Source organism: Tenrec ecaudatus, chromosome X (genome assembly GCF_050624435.1).
Source record: "Tenrec ecaudatus isolate mTenEca1 chromosome X, mTenEca1.hap1, whole genome shotgun sequence".
In the NCBI taxonomy this organism is placed as follows: domain Eukaryota; kingdom Metazoa; phylum Chordata; class Mammalia; order Afrosoricida; family Tenrecidae; genus Tenrec; species Tenrec ecaudatus.
Genome location: NC_134548.1, coordinates 15834845 through 15852028, shown reverse-complemented (window position 1 = coordinate 15852028; position 17184 = coordinate 15834845). Strand labels below are relative to the sequence as shown.

Here is a 17184-nt window from a genome sequence, read left to right as displayed (position 1 = left end):
GCCTTCGCCCTCAAGGCCACGAAATGAGTCTCTAGCTTTCACGGAACTGGGAAAAACTCTTAAACCTGGTAGAGAGCATCCTTGTTCTATTCCTCGGGGCTGTTGGGGCCCTGTTGGCTTGGGTGCCATTGGGATACGCGAAGAGGAAATCATCCAGAAAAGGTACCTTCTTGGCCTCACAGCATGGAGATGCCAGAGAAAGTGGGTGGGATTGCCAGTATTATGTGTTTTCTGTGTGCAGATCGGATCAACTGTAACCGCGTTGTCAAGGTTCTAAGCAATCGATATTTTTTGTTCTTTCTCTGTCTACTGGTAACTAATGTTGGTGATGGACTAGTAGCTACTTCCTTAACCATTTGTGCCACCTAGAGGCCCCCTTCACTGGCTGCTGCTGTTATTGGGACTGTTAAGTGTTCCCTGGCCTGTAGCAAAACCCCGGGCTACGATAGAACTGTCCCATAGGGTTTTTGTCACTGTTATTTTGAGCCAGGCATCCCTGGGTGTGTTCAAACCAACACCCTGGGTTTCTGCCAAATATGATTAGCAAATAACGTGTGGTTTCCATTGACTAGTGCAGGGAGGCCCAGAATGAGACCCCTATGTGTCTGTCTGTTTCACTAAAGGGGACGGGTTGGTCTAGGGGCACAGAGGTGATGGGAGGTTTCTTTGTCTCCCCCTCCAGCACTTACTACAAAGAAACTTTATTGAGCGACATTCGGAAAGCCAGGGAGAAATACCAGGGTGCAGAACTGGCAAAAGAGCTAGCTCGGATCAAGCTCCGCATGGACAACACCGAGGTGCTGACGTCGGACATCGTCATTAATTTACTGCTGTCCTACCGTGACATTCAGGTAGGCACCACCTACTTAAGGCTGACCGAAGCCCAGGTCCTTCCTGGCCCAAGGAACTCCTACTGGCAAGATGCAGTGGGAGATAAGGCTGTTTGATAGATGGAGCAGAATCCCGCTGAGCCAGCCTAGGGATGGGATACCTGTTGAAGGCCTCACCACAGGCCCCTCCTTATTAACAAACCAGACTTGAGTGGTGTATATTCACGGTTTGTTAGGTATCAGTTAAGCAAATACCATAAATACTCAAGTATAAGCCAACCCAAATATCAGCTGAGGCACCTAATTTTTTTTTAGTTTTTCTTTTTTTAAATTGTTTTATCAAGGGCTCATACAACTCTTATAAAAATCCATACATACCTCAATTGTGTAAAGCACATTTGTACATTTGTTGCCCTCATCATTCTCAAAACATTTGCTCTCCACTTAAGCCTCTGGCTCAGCTCCTCGTTTTCCCCTCCCTCTCTGCTCTCCCCTCCCTCATGAGCTCTTGATAATTTATAAATTATTATTTTATCATATCTTTCTCTGTCTGACGTCTACCTTCACCCACTTTTCTGTTGTCCATGCCCCAGGGAGGAGGTCACATGTAGATCCTTGGAATCAGTTTCCCCTTTCCAACCCACCCTCCATCTACCCTCCCACTGTCGCCACTCACATGACTGGTTCTGAAGGGATCATCTGCCCTGGATTCCCTGTGTTTCCAGTTCCTATCTGTACCAGTTATCCTCTGGGCTAACCAGATTTTCAAGGTAGAATTGGGATCATGATAGTGGGTCGGGAGGAAGCATTTAGGAACTAGAGGAAGGTTGTATTTTTCATTATTGCTACATCGCACCCTGACTGGCTCGTTTCCTCCCTGATATTTTTCTGTAAGGGGATGTCCAGTGGCCTACAAACGGGCTTTGGATCTCCACTCTGCACTCCCTCCGCCATTCACTATGATAAGATTTTTTGTTCTGATGATGCCTGATCCCTTCGACACCTCGTGATTGCACAGGCTGGTATGCTTCTTCCATGTGGGCTTTGTTGCTTCTAAGCTAGATGGCTACTTGTTTACCTTCAAGCCTTTAAGACCCCAGATGCTATATCTTTGATAGCCAGGCACCATCAGCTTTCTTTGCCACATTTGCTTATGCACCCATTTGTCTTCAGCGATCGTATCGGAGAGGTGAGCACACAATGATATGATTTTTTTGTTCTTTGATGCCTGATAATGGATCCTTTAGGCACCTCATGATCACACAGGCTCGTGTGCTTCTTCCATGTGGGCTTTGTTGCTTCTGAGCTAGCTGGCCGCTTGTTTACCTTCAAGCCTTTAAGACCCCATTTGCTTATTCACCTGCTTTGTCTTCAGCAGCTGTGTCAGGAAGGTGAGCATCATAGAATGCCAGTTTTATACAAGAAAGTATTCTTGCATTGAGGGAGTACTTGAGTGGAGGCCTAATGTCCTTCTGCTACCTTAATACTAAACCTATAAATATAGGCACATAGGTCTATTTCCCCATCCTCATATATAAATATATTTGCATATGTGCATGCCTTTATCTAGACCTCTATAAATGCCCTTTGCCTCCCAGCTCTTTCCTCTATTTCCTTTGACTTTCCTCCTGTCCCAATATCATGCTCAGTCTCCACCTGGGTTTCAACAACTCCTCTCAGTTACATTACCCTTGATAATGCCCTAGCAGGCCTCCCACACCCTCCTCACCCCGATTTGGATCACTTGTTGTTCCCTTGTCCCTGGGTTTTTTAACTCAACTACCTTTTTCCCCACCTCCCCCTCTCCCATGCCCCCCCAGAACTGTCGGTCCCATTGTTTTCTCCTCCAGATTGTTCATCCAGCCTATCTTATTTAGACAGACCTGCAGAGATAATAACATGCACAAAAACAAGACAGAGCAAAACTAAGCAACAATATACAACAAAACAGCAACTACAAACCAATGACAAAAAGCAAAACACAACAAGAAAGAAAAGTTTGTAGTTAGTTCAAGGATTGTTTGTTGGCCTTTAGGAGTGTTTTCCATTCCAGTCTGTTGGGGCACCATACCCTGGTCCCAAAGTCCACCTTCAACATTTCCTGGGGACCTCGCCGCTCCATTCCCTTGCTGGTCTGTTGTTCCCCCTTAGTGTTTTGCTTTGGTGTGGTAGGATCTAATCATGTGCAATTCCCACATTGTATTTCCGGTGTTGTCCCCTCTAGGTCTGTGGGTCAGTGAAGAGTGTCATGTCTCACAGTGGGACTGGCCATGTGGTTCTCTCTGTGGACTGGCTGCTCTAATTGGAACATCATCCTCAGGGCCTGGTGGGCCAGAATGTGCTCCACTCTCTCCTCCTTCCCCTTCATCTTCTCCCATGTGCTCCAATCAGATATGTCCCTCTCCCGGAGCTGCAGATTCAATGCCATCCTTTGACATAACGAGGCACCTAATTTTACCACAAAAACTGCACCAAAGAAAATATGCTGAAAAAACTCAGCTTATAAACAAGTACATACGGTACCCAGCCAGCTAATCCTCGTAAATCTATGGGGGTGTATGTTTTTGTTTGCCACATTTTCCTAATGAGAAATTTGAGGCTCAGAGAAGTTAGGCAAGTTGCCCAAGGTCACCAAGCATTTGGTGAAGTTAGGATTCCAGCCGAGGCTGACTGGCTCTGTGAGCTTCCCCCTTAACGCCTATGCTGTACCGCTTTCTTTAGCCCTTTGCTACCTTCCTCAACACCTCCTGCCAGCGAATGGATAGATAGACCATCAACTTTCTCCATTAGGGTTTTGAAGCCCCCCTTCTACAGGACCCAGAGAAATGGATGTTTATTCCCAGACACATGGTTGGGGTCTTGAGATGGGACATGGGAACAGGACCAAAATATGACAGTCTCTTCCTCCTGCCCCCTCCGAGTTTATTGCCACGGAGCCACTTTCAAGGGTGCCTTGCTGACCCTCTCTTTGGAGGCCCATGGGTCTTGTCCCTACATGTAGAGTGCCACAAGGCCCTGCTGGAAGTTGGTGGCCATGTACCTTTAAGAGAGAGACCTCCACAAGCTGCCTGCCTTCAGATTTGGGGGTGATGTGGTAATTCAAGGCCCGAGTCCAGCATGAAGGCACTCAAGACCCTAATGGAAAGCAAATGCACGAACCTGATTTGAATAGCAGGCGTGACGGGGAATGGTGGCAGCCATTTGTTCTTCCTCCGTCGGACAAGAGAATGGAGAGGGCTTGTCTTGAGGTGCTGGCTTCCTCCTCTCCTGGCTTACACACAGTTCTTTACTTTTTTGCTGGGGGAATTTCTGCAGGGTGCAGAGCAGAGGTTCTCAGCCAGAGATTATTGAGCCTCTCTAAGGTGCATTAACAAACTCTGATGATGGTTTTGGCTGGCACAACTGGAGTGTCTGTGTGTGGGTGGGGGGACAGTGTAAGGCTACTATTGGCATCCAGTGGGTTGAGGCCAAGGATGAGGTTACTACATCCCACAGTTCAGCTTTCCACATCTAAGAATGATCCAGGTTGAAAAATCCTGATGGGGAGAAATTGGAGAGGTTTTGGCAAAATAGGAAGGGTTTGGATGTCTTCTTTATTTGGGCTGTAAATAAGCCCATGTTGGGGGGAGCATTTATGTCCCACCCAATCTCACAGCTTTGCTGGTGTCATTCACGTCCCTGCACTGGACACCAGGTAGCCTTTTCCTGTCTGCTGCCTCTTGTTCTCTTGTTACCTTTGGTCTCAGTGTGGCCTTGGATAGCAAGAATTTCTGTTCTCTTTAGGCCACCTCACTCTCTGACTATTTGAACGGTTAAAGGCGACAGGCAAGTTCACGAAGGGGCCCTGTAAACGAAGCCCTCTCTCTCAGTGGGATGACCACCTCATGTGTATAGCTCTGCAGCCAATCCTGTAAAGAGCTGTGTTTCTTATCTCGCTCATCTTGATACCTCTTGGCAACAGGACTATGACGCGATGGTGAAGCTGGTGGAGGCCCTAGAGATGCTGCCGACGTGTGACCTGGCCGATCAGCACAATATCAAGTTCCACTATGCATTTGCCCTGAATAGGTACGAATGACAATTCTGGTCTAGGATTAGAATCCTGCTTTCTGCTTTTTTGCTCGATGGGTTAATCAAGTGCATGCCAGGTCCTGAAGCCAAATGCCAAGGTTATGAAGATGAATATGACATAGGCTTTGTCCTCAGGGACTGTGGAACATATGTTCTAGTTGGGAGGTTTAACACCTGAATCGGGGCACATAACACGGGGGGGGGTGTGGGAGGGCCTCACACTGCTTGGTGGTTTTAGATATGCTCTCTGAGGTCATTGAAGCTAGGTTTTGAAGACTCGGAAAGAATGTTCCCAGGGGTGAGAAAAGAGTGTGGGGTTGGGGAGGGGGCAGGGCCAGAGGCGTCTCCATGTGCAAAATGCACCCAAGGCCTCTAGAACGCAAGACTCGGGTGAAGTGGACGCAGATGAGGAGGCAACACGTGGCTCCGGAGACCATGTCGTGAAAGGCTTGTGTGTACAGAGAAGGGTTCTTAAGGTGGAGAATCTCGTGTATAACCACCTAGTGGTTTCTATAGAAGGCTCTGCTTTCTTTCATGGATACAAGAGACTCAGTGCCTGTGTTACTTTTGGATTTCACTTGGCCAACTGGCAACATCGTCACAGTAAGCTTTGTCCGTGTACAATTTCAAGGAAGGAGCCCCCGTGGGTTAATGTGTTGGGCTACTAATCACAAGGTCCTTGATTCCCTCCCCCCCCAAGCCCCTCTGTGGGAGAAGGATGAGCCTTTCTGCTCCCAGAAGGATTTATGGCCTCAAAAATCCAAAGGGGCAAGTTCTACTTTGCCATGTAGGGTCGCTATCAGTCGGAATCAACTTGATGGCAGGGAGTTTTGTTTTGTTTTTTGAGTTTGTCGTTTGAGGATGTTGATGGAATGAGTTCCCTTGTACCTTCAGGGGTAAGTTAACAGGGTGGCTACCATGCATGGTTTTATTCCAGACCAAATGGGTTTAAACATGTCTCTGCGACCCTTGGATGGCTGCAGAGGGTCTCTCTCAAAGGAACTGTCTTAGGCTCCTAAGAGTGCCTTCCAAAAACGGCCAAATGCCTCCCGAGGGGATCTGCTGGGCCAGTTCAATGCCAGGCAGACAGATCCAGTCAGAAGGTTATGTATGGTGACTGTGTTTGGGGATTCCCAAGGGCTAATCTTGATAGACAGTCAATCACAGGAGCTTACTAGGCAGAAGTTTTAAAACAACGGGAAACCATATTGATGAAAATTGCATCAAGAATTTGCTTTTTAAAAATGTTGTTTTAAATCACAATGATGTATTTGGTCATTCTTCAATGGTAGCAAGGGTGGTTCTATGAGAATTACACTGGGAAACCTTGCCTCGTCGGCCCTACAGTCTGATCTTGCCTCTTTAAACATATTTTTGCTCCCCAAACTCCAAGACCACTTCAACATGATTCGAGTCTCCAAAGGGGAACTTAAACTGACATTTTTATGTGGTATAAATCAAGGAAGACACTCAAGGAGATGAATTGACACAGTGGTACAGCAATGGGCCCCAGCACAGGAACAGTGTTTCATTCTGTTGTGTCATAGGGTTGCTATGGGTAGGAACAAACTTCAATGTCATCTAACAGCAACAACGAGAAATGAATAGCACAGAATTCTTTGGGGGAAGGGTCAGAGAGATAGAAACACTGTCTCAAAAAGCATACAGACCTAGATAGGGAAGATCTATCAAGAAACACTGTAGAATTTTTGTTTAATGAAGGTTCTCAATGACTTTTGCTTAACAATTCTTTATTTACTCTGGCATAAAGGGGTAACTGATGGCGGACAAATAACGACTTGTCCAACAGTCCAGTTGACCTGGACCTTTTAGAACGTGTAGGAAATCTTGGCCATAACATTAGTTTTACAGGTTGATGGTGACTGGTTGTTGTCTGTCTAACACTTGGGTGGCAAGTGGTCGGTATGAAAGAGAAAGCCAGCTGGAGCACTTTGGTGCATCCATGTACCCTTCAAAGGTGCTTCACGTTTCCACACAGTGACTCAAGCTGTGTGCCTCCCCCTGACATGGAGTGTCCTCTATGAGCAATCTGAACTTCCTGTTGACTGTGACACCCAGGTCTTCACTAGGCATGTTCATGCATTTGGAAGATTGTGACCAAGCATTCGGGCAGCAGACATAAAGGTGGTCCAGAGGGTATTGGGATCAACGTTGGAGGTAAAAAGCAAAACCAAACTAGCCTTTCACCAAGTAAAAGGAGCATGCTCATAGCCTAGTCCCTGCATCTTTGAGGCCGGACCAGCAGCAGCCTTGGTAAAAGTGAGGGCCTGGCCTGCGTGGTGGTGCCATTGCACAGCTTCCTGGAGTGAGGGAGAAGATCGAGGGAGAGCCACACTCCCCTGTGGTTCTGGAGTCAGTGCTAGGCATATGAGATGAGACTTGCTGAATCCAACACACATCCAAGGGGCTGGAAAGAGGCAGCTTGAATCAGAACCTACAGCAGGTGGCTCAACCTCAGCCCTTGACCTTGTAGGCCAGGTCACTGCTCTGTTGGAGGGAGACTCCCCAACTGGATGATCCCAACTGGATGATTTGCTACCTTCTGCAGTAGCTACTGGAATTTCCTGAATGTTGGGGGCCATCCTTCGACTCCCACTTGTTTATTCTCATAGGGGCCCCTGGGTTGTGCAAGTAGTTTGCGCTCAACTGTGAACCTCCCCCAAACTCCCTGCCACTGCGTTGGCTCCAGCTCATAGCAACCTTATAGGGTAGGGTTGAACTCTCCTTGTGGGTTTCTGAGGCTGTAAATACTTTTTTAGAGGGGCGGGGGCATCAGAAAGCATCGTCTTTCTCCCCTGGAGTGTCAAGTGTGTTTTGAACCACCAACCTTGTGGTTACCAGCCCAGCATGAAACCCACTAAACCACCAGAACTTCGCTAACTGCTAACCTAAAAGTTGGCAATTGAAACCTACCTAGTGGCTCTTTCTGATAGAGGCGTAGGGATCTGCTGCTGGAAAAACTATAGCCAAGAAAACCCTGGTCTAACACATAGGGTCACCCCAGCAACAAGCTTTTGAATGGAGAGCAGTCGCTGCAGTGTTCTGTGAGAAGATCACCGATCCAATAGCAAGTGTCCAGCGATTTACTGGCTGAGTGTGTAAGAATTATGGCAATTTCAAGCAGGACCCACCCCCCCACCAACTTGTAATTTAGCCAAAAAAATTGTCCATAGCTCTTAATTGACCAAGAAGTAGTTGGCTAGAGAGCTGGTAAACTTTGGAATATTTGGAGAAGTACATGAAGGCCGCTTGACTACCCAGGAACTCATACCATGGTGTGGACTTCTGTCCCCAGAATAAGGGCCATAGGATTTAATAAGGTGGTTCTAAGAGTTAAATCATGGCGCCTAGTGGTGGATCAGTGATAGATCTCTTTCCTTCAGTAGTGGGGAGACACGAGTTAGAGTCCCAAGGAGCATGCCTTGCTATGATGCCAAACAGGTTTCAGCTTATCTTCAGGACTAAAACAAACTTAAAGGAAAGGACTGGTAATCTCCTAAACATTAGCCAGTGCAAACCCTGTGGGTGATAAAAGGCCAGCAAACAATCCCAGGGATGGCAAAGAATCTGGCAGCTTTGGCAAAGAGCCCTGGCAGTCCACTGTGCCTGGGTTCACAACACATTGGCAGCTACAAATATCACAAGTCAAATAAGCATATCACGATATAGGGGACATAGTGACAGATACTTCTTAGCTAGAACCAAACCTCCCACAGGCCTGGATTTCTAGACTTGAAGGACTAAGACTCTAGTCTTCTGGGACACTTTACTCCAAGTTGCACGATACAGTTTCTAAAGTTTGGTTCTTTTCATACTTCCTAGCTTGGTGACTAGTGTCTGGGGTCTTAACAGCTTTCAAGTGACCACCTAACTATTAGTTTCTACTCATCTGGAGCAAAAGAGAAAGAAGAACACCAAAGACTCAAAAGTCGTCTACAGGATGAATTGTTTTCTAAAATGCCTGGTCTCATCTACCCTGAGTGAGACCAGATGACATAGACAGTGCCCAGCTTCCACTTCCAACCTTTCTACTCAGGGCCCCAGTCGCAGGCCCCTGGATGAGAGATGCCCGTAGATCCCCTGAATGGGGATCAAATGTGGACCAACATCTCAAAATCATCTCCCTCTGTCCTGCAAAATAACAGATAAATAAAATAAACCCCATTGACCGACGTGGCTCAGACTAGAGGACACGCGGAGACTCTTGCCCCAAGGAACTCTTCAAACCTTGACCAGAAACTTGACCCCTGAGGTCAACTTGTAGCTTCAAACTGGATTGGCTCATCAAATAATATCCTGTATATACTGACTGTCCTAAAGAAAAAAAGTCTCCTATCCGAGTGAAATGAGCAATCATTCCGTTAAAACAAAGATGGAAATGAAGGGCGTAGACAATTGGAAATGCAACAAGCAGGACAGAATGAATGCGAATTTTAAGAAGACTGCAACCGGAACCAATGTCATGAAATAACCAGTGTAGAAATTGTCCAGTGGGAGGCCTAACTTCTGTGTAAAGCTTTACCCCAAACACAGATCTATAAGGGTGCTTCAAAAAGTCCATGGAATAATGGAATTTTCTCATGAGCTTTAGAAGTCCCGTGTGTTTCTGTGTGTGTACGAGTATTGTATAATATTCTTAAGTCCCGGAGAGTAGAGCCTCCTCTTAAGAGAGCCTGCCTTTTGGCTTTCTGCAGGAGGACTTCAAAGACAAAGGGCCATGATGGTATTTAGGGAACCCTGAGAGATGCCTGTAGATCCGTCCCTCTCTCTAGGCCTTTGAGCATATATTGAGCAACTCCACGTGTGTTGATCTGTCCCAATTGCCCATAAAAAAGGGGACACTTATCCAGGAGTAAAGGAACCCCGTTGGTGCAGTGGGTTAAGCATTCAGCTGCTAACCAGGAGGTTGATGGCTCGACCCCATTCATTGCGCCACAGGCGAACATGGAGGCCGCCTGCTGCCATGCAGATGTACAGCCTTGGAAAGGCTAGGGGTCAGAATTGATCGACTTGACGGTATAAGTTTGGTTTGTATCAGGAGTAAAAGGAAATTGCCTTTTGTTTTTCCGAGGAAAGGTCTGAGGAAGACATGAGCGCCACCTGTCTCAATCTAAGGATGTCAGTTTGCTCAGTAGTCAACAGAGTAGGTCCCATGGCGACGTGAGACTATTAACAACAGCACAGCCCTCCCTTTTTCTGTTACATTTTTAGGAACAATTGTCCCTTAAATCAGATGAAAGAAGCTTGGGACCAGCGGGCAAGTCCCTCGGGCTTAGCGTTTTCTGCTCCCTCTCAGGATGGTGATCTGGACCGCGAGCATACGCAGCTCAGACTTTGGGAAGTGGGCACCGCCATCCTTTGATATCTTGCTTCTCTGAGAATCCAGCCCTCCTTGGATATGTGGGGAAGGTTGCAACTTCCTTAAAAAAATTCACTATGGTAAAATGTGTATCACAAGACATCTGCCATTTCTGCCCCCCCCTTTTCTGAGTATAATTCAGTGATATTAATGACATTCATCATGGTGTGGAGCTGTTGCCATGATCTTCCAGTTTCTCCTACACGATGGCTTTCTTTCCCCCTCCAACCCACTCCTAAAAGCCCCAGTCAATGTTGGTCTCCAGATCTCCCTTCACCCCACTGACAATACAAAAGAGCTCCCATGCTAGCTTAGAATCCAGGTGTCTCCTCTGCTGAGACTCGAGAGGAAGGAGAGGAGTTGAACTTGACCCTGGGACTCCCTGTTGGCCTCATGGGGGAGAAGGGAAAGCTAGCCTGTGAAGGGGCGCCCAGCTCCTGCTTGGCCAGCCTGCCCACTCCTTCTACTTTGTGATCACCCCCCCACCACCACCATCCCACTGCCTTAGACTCCAACTCTGCATGACCCTGTAGAACTGCTTCCTGGTGGCCCAAGGCCCAGAGTCTTTTCAGCAGGAGACAATCATCTTTCTCCCTGGGAGCCACGGTGGGTGGGGGAGGGGTGTTGTCGAATGCCCTGCGCCACTAGGGCTCGTTTTATGTACTCCCCGGGGGACAATGGCCAAGGTGGAGATGCTGGCAGTGAGGTGGAGGTGATCTCAACAAGGCCGGATCCCGCCGAGGTAACGGGACTGTCTCCAGAGAGGAACCGGCCCCTTTGGTCAGGGTGTTTTCCTTGGCTCCAGGCGTGGCTCACACTAAACCAGTTGATTCTAATGGCTCCATCTCCTTGTGTAAATAGGAGGCATCTGGCCAGTGGAGGGCACCACGCTGGAGCCGTTAACCCTAGCAGGGCCAACTTCTGTTCGGTTTCATATTTGGTGTTGAACTTCATCCATTTTGGATGAAATGGAAAGGAATGTTGGAGGCCATTGTGTTGGGGTACAGACATCCTGAGAGGGGTGGTCTCTGAAGCTGGGGTTGGTGGGCGGAGATCCAGTTCTCCAGCTTCCTGTCTTTTTCTACGGCCCCACCCGGTCACCACTTACACTAAAAGTGGGGTAGCATCGTCCCGCTGTACTTCAGAGGTGGAAAATGTAGGGGCTACTGTCTGTCCCATGGGGCATGAGAGAGGTTCAAGTAGAGGAAGTGGGGTACAGAGAATTGATTACATAGGTGATAGAAGAGCCCCGCAGCCAACTAGGAGGCAGCCCCAAATCAGCCTTAATGGGAGGCTGCCTTTACCTGTACTTGGCCGAAGACCGAGAAGAAAGAGGTGATGTGAAGGCGCTGGGGTGACCTGGTACTCATAGCTCTCTGCTCACCCTGGGAAAGCTCATTTTCCCTGAAATCCAGCCAATCCAGGCTTGCTTCTTTTTCATTCTGGTTTTTATTACTCACTCTAGGGGTTTTGTTCCCGTGAGAGTAAAGGTCTTTCTTGTTCATCTTAATTGGACGCAGGTTTTAAAAAAATAAGACAGTTCTCTTTGAATTTGATGGTGGTAAACACATACTGTAAAAGAGGCCCCTGACATGGTGCGTGCCCATTTTGGTGGCATTAATTCCATTACATTCAGAGTGTTGTGTAACCACCGCCACTGTTTCCGCCGTTGTTTGCATCACCCCACAGAGAAACGATAAAGCAATAACTCCTGGTTGCCCCATCCCCCTATCCCCTGCTACATTCGAATCTACTTTCTGAATTTGGCTCTTCTAGATGTCTCATGTAAGGCAGGTCCAGCCATATTTGTCCTTTTATGGTTTTACTTCCTGCCCCATAATCTCCTTAAGGTCCAGCCTTGTTGTGTGTGTGTGGGTGGTGGTGGTGGTGTGTGAGAAGCTTTCCTTTCTCTCTCTGGTTGAGGCCGAAGGAATGAATTCTGGGAGCCCCGCAGTTGAGAGCTCGGCTGCTAACTGAGGTTTGTGGTTCAAACCTACCAGCTGCTCTATGGGGAAACAGCCCCGATGTCCTGCTCCCTGTAAAGACCCTGGCCTTGGAAATCACACAGGGCTGTTCTAATCTGTGCTGTAGGGCTTACCAGTCAGAATCCGCACCCTAGCAACAAGTTTGTTTAATTTTTTCAATGGTTGAGTGGATTCATTTGCCACATTTTACTCATCCACAGTCTAAAAAGGGTTTTGACAGGTGACCCAAGACAAAGATTGTTCTAGAAAGCATAGTCTAATGAGACCTTTGGCTTGTTAATGCTCAGCACTGGCTTAGGGAATGGGTCCATATCTGTCCATCTCCCTCTCCACCCCAGTAATCGTCCTCTTAGAGGTGACAGGGCAGACAGGATGGGGGATGGCCAAAGAGTGCTCTCTGGCAAACTTGTAGCTCATTGCAATCCTGAGGGAGAAAAGTCTACAGGGTTTTCAGATATTAAAAAGTAGGAGGCACAAGAGGGAGATAAAGGGGGAACGGATCACAATGATAGATGAAGAACTACTCCCCACCCCAGGGGGATGAACAACAGAAACATGGGTGAAAGGAGACAGTAGACAGTGCAAGATATGAAAATAATAACTTATAATGTATCAGGTCACAAGGGTGGGAGGAGGGGGGAAAAAGGAGCTGATATCTAAGGGCTTAAGCAGAAAGAAAATGTTTTGAAAATGTTGGCAATATATGTACAAATGTGTTTGATGCAATTGATGTATGGGCTGGTATAAGAGCTGTAAGAGCCCCAATAAAGTGATTTATTTAAAAAAGACAGAGGCAGAGAGAAAAATAAGTGATTTGCTCAAAATCGAACAGCCGCTTCAGGGTGGGAAAATACCCAGAAAATACCTCAAGACAATCCCAGTCAGGGTTCTGGTTTTACTGCCTTCATTTTATTATGCAAATAATACATGGGTGTATTTGTCAGTTTTTATTGCAGAAAAATACATTTAACTCTGATCCCCAATCCCATTCATGTTCTAGAAATTAACAGCTTAGCAGTTTGTTGCGTATTCAACCCGGTGATTGTGTGTGTGTGTTTACATATTGAAATCTATATGGTAGGCTTTTAAAACTATGGAACCAACTGTATCCATGTAGAAAGCATTGATTTGGTGCATGCTCTGTTGTGATTCTTTTCACGATGGGTAAAATAAATCATTGAAACCTTTCTGGTTACAAATATGTGTGTGTGTGTGTGTGTGTGTGAATGGATGTGTGTGTGTGGTTTGTGGGAGAATGGATATGTGTGTGTGTGGTTTGTGGGAGATTGGATGTGTGTGTGTGTGCGTGTGTGTGGGTTGTGGGAGAATGGATGTGTGTGTGTGTGGGGGGGGGTTGTGGGAGAATGGATGTGTGTGTGTGTGTGTGGGTTGTGGGAGAATGGATGTGTGTGTGTGTGCGTGTGTGTGGGTTGTGGGAGAATGGATGTGTGTGTGTGTGTGGGTTGTGGGAGAATGGATGTGTGTGTGTGTGCGCGTGTGTGTGGGTTGTGGGAGAATGAATGTGTGTGGGGGGGGGTTGTGGGAGAATGGATGTGTGTGTGTGTGTGTGTGGGTTGTGGGAGAATGGATGTGTGTGTGTGTGTGCGCGTGTGTGTGGGTTGTGGGAGAATGGATGTGTGTGTGTGTGTGTGTGTGTGTGGTTTGTGGGAGATTGGATGTGTGTGTGTGTGTGTGTGTGTGTGTGTGTGTGGTTTGTGGGATGACTATAGACTTTTTCCATGAACCTTTTCAAGTGGCGCCTTGAGATGTGTGTGTGTGTGTGTGTGTGTGTGTGTGTGTGTGTGTGTGTCTAAGCTAGGCAGGTGGTATTCCCTTCTTTTCTCCACTGAGCCCCCAGCCGTGGGACAGCTTTCCACGTCAGGGCGTGTGGTTCGGCTTCCGTGTGCCATGCATTGCACAGACCTTCATTCACAGACCCAGTTCTAAGTTGTGGGTAAAGCAGCAAAGAAAGCGAGACGGAAGCCCCTCCCTGTTGAAGCTTCCATTGAAATATGGAGCACGAGTCACCGAAATGGCTAAGGAGCCTGTAATAAACCAGGGTAGGCTTAGCAGGTGGACCCAGGAGGAGGAGGAAGCAGCTATACCAAGTTGGGGGCTCAGGTAAGACTGGGTGGAGTGATATGTAAGAAAGATCAGAAAGAGGTGAGGGAACACACCAGGGGCGGATGGTGGCCACGAGCATCCCAAGCAGGGGGATTGGCAAGAGCAAAGGTTTCGGGGTGCTTTTGTCTGGGAGGACTGCGCTACTGAAGCGGAGTTGGAGGTGAATAGGAGGAAAGGCAGTTGGTGGAGCAGAGGAGCTGATGGGGGTGGGTGAGAGAGAGGGGGTTGGAGAAGTACCGGGGAAGCAGGTCTTGGAGAGCCTTGGAGACCATTGGAAGGAGCATTGGCGTTTGCTCTGACATGAGATGCCCCTGGCAGTTCCACAGGTGATGAGTTACAGGGGTGATACATATGCTTTAACACGGGCGCTTAGCAGGGTCACTCTGCCTACTCTCTGAGAAGAGGGGTGGACGGTGGAGGGGAAGCACATAGTGGAGGTGCCTCGAAGCAGTGTGGTAATCATGGAAGTCATAAAGACTTGGGCCAATTGGGAATCTGTTTTGAAATAAGTCCAGCAGAATGTGCTGATTGAATTAAAGATGTCCGAATCAAGCACAGCTCTGAAATGCTTGGCCTGAATAACATGGAGGGCAGGGAATGATGTCACGTGGCTCTTCTAGCCAGTCTCTAACTTTCCCCCAATGGCCTTTTCCTGCATGGGTCTGGTAAGCGGGGGTGTGGGGTGGGGGTGGGGGTGGTGTGTGTGTGTGTGTGTGTGTGTGTGTGTGTGTGTGTACCGAATAGGATTCATCTGTGAATAATTGTGAAGCTGGAGAGCGAAAGATACTGATAGCATTCACCTGTGAGTAGGACCCACAGGCTGCCCATCATGCTCTGCGTGTAAAATGAGCCCTCTGAGAAGCAGGAGTCTGGATCTCATGACCAACAAGAGCCGGGAGTGGAGCGCGTGTCCTCAGGACCCAAGATCCCTGCACAGTGAACTTGTGGGTCCCAAAGACAGCTGTGACACCAGAGGAGCAGCAGCAAAACCAGGAGCCAGAGTGTGAAACAGTGGTGGACATCCCAGGCCACAGAACAAGTAAATCTCTGAGTGCTTTGGGGCAGGAGGCTGGTTTCTGGAATGCGGTGCTTCTGGGCATTTAATTGGGCATGCTAGGCTTGCTGACTCACGGAAGTGGAGCTAAGGGCCTTTGAGCTGAGCCTTATAGTAGTGGGGTGTCTCTGGGCACTTAATTCTGGGAGGTAGGTTTGCTGACCTATGGAACTTTAGCTGAATGCCTTTGGCCTGAGACTTACAGGGGAGCGGTTATGCCCTTTGGGCACTCGTAATACAGTCCCGATGACCAACTGTATCCTGGGCATTTCTCACTTGCATTACCACCTCTTAACTTCCTTTAAAAAAACCACCTTAAATCATATTACCTGTGTAACCATTGCAATGGATATCAGAACCTAGAAGTAAAATAGGTAAGACTCATTAAGACAAACTCAGATCAGCCCTTAAATAAGCCAGGGGTGGGGGTTGGTGGGGATCACGTGTAAAGGGAGGCTTATGACTGGTTTGGTTTGTTTTCGACTTAGTTAAGTTTGAGGTGTTTGACATCCAGGTGAGACTGATGAGACTGCAGTCGGCTGTATGAGTTTGGAGGAGAGCCCTTGTTGAAGCTAAGACATTTGAGGGCCATCAGAATGTAGCTGGCTTTCAAACTGATGACCCTGGGTGGTTTTCCAAAGGGAGCTAGAGTAGTTGAAGAGGAACAGTCTTCTCCAGTGTTGGAAAAGTCAAAGTAATAAAGTGTTCTTGTGTTGGGGACTGCCCTGCTGCAATTCAGAGGCTGGGGGTGGGGGGATGGGCAGTTTGTTGGCTGCTTTTCAGAAGTAGCTCATCAGGCCTGTCTTTCTAGCCTGTCTTAGTCTGGGAGCTCAGGTGATTTTTTTTTTCCCTAGCCACATAGCAAGTAGAAAAATAGATTAAGGTCGGAGGAGATTTCAGGAAGAAAGCACATGCAACCGTCCACTGCTGTTGGCAGATCAAATAAGATGAGGACTAAGAACATACCGGTGGCTTTAGCAATGACAGATGTTTGCCTAGGCTAAGAAACACGGGCACCTTGGTCCCATCTCTGGAAACTCGGATTTCTTTTTTTTCTTTTCTTCTTTTTTTTTTTTTTTTAGGAAACTCGGATTTCATTAGTCTGGCTACTCAGGTGATTTTTAGCATCCGGTTACCTTTGTGACTAGTAGTTTCTTTCCTTCTATTAGTTGTGAAACAGATGTTGCTGCCTAATTATACAGTACCTTTTGTTCTATCTGTGAGCTTGTTGCTGGTTACCTTTTCCCCCTCTCTCCCCAAACCAAACTTGCTGCCATCAAGTTGATACTCATAGGGACCCTTTGGGACAAAGTAGACCTCCCCTCGTGTTTCTGAGGCTGTAACTCTTCGCGGCAGTAGAAAGCCTTGTTCAAATTTCTCCTGCGGAGCAGCTGGTGATTTTAAACTAAAACCGTTGCTGTTTTCAGCCCAATGCACTGCCACCTGGAAATGGTCAGCAGATCTGAAAGCTAATGTATTAAACACCGAAGTGATGAGAGTTTTTTGTTTGTTTTTGGCTATGCTCCAGAGATCTTTTGGGTCACCCTGCCGAGTCTCATATTAATATTACAAATGGGAAGGAACTAGGGGTGTAACAGGATCCTCTTCAAAACCTCTCTAAACCAAACATGCAAACCCGGTCACCTGGACTCGCATCAGTAGTGAACAGTTAGGAGAGTTAAGTGACATTCACAACTTAAAACAGTGGTTCTCAACCTTCCTAATGCTGTGATGTGAGCC

General features: G+C 47.5%; 1 protein-coding gene across 1 annotated transcript in view; it reads left to right on the top strand.

Moving 5' to 3' along the window:
- Positions 1-17184, top strand: part of MAP3K15 (mitogen-activated protein kinase kinase kinase 15) — a 95739-nt gene that overhangs the window by 27431 nt on the left and 51124 nt on the right. The window contains exons 5-6 of the mRNA XM_075538821.1: positions 683-851; positions 4792-4898. Of these exons, the coding sequence (XP_075394936.1) occupies positions 683-851; positions 4792-4898 (276 nt within the window). The remainder of the gene's footprint in view (positions 1-682; positions 852-4791; positions 4899-17184) is intronic.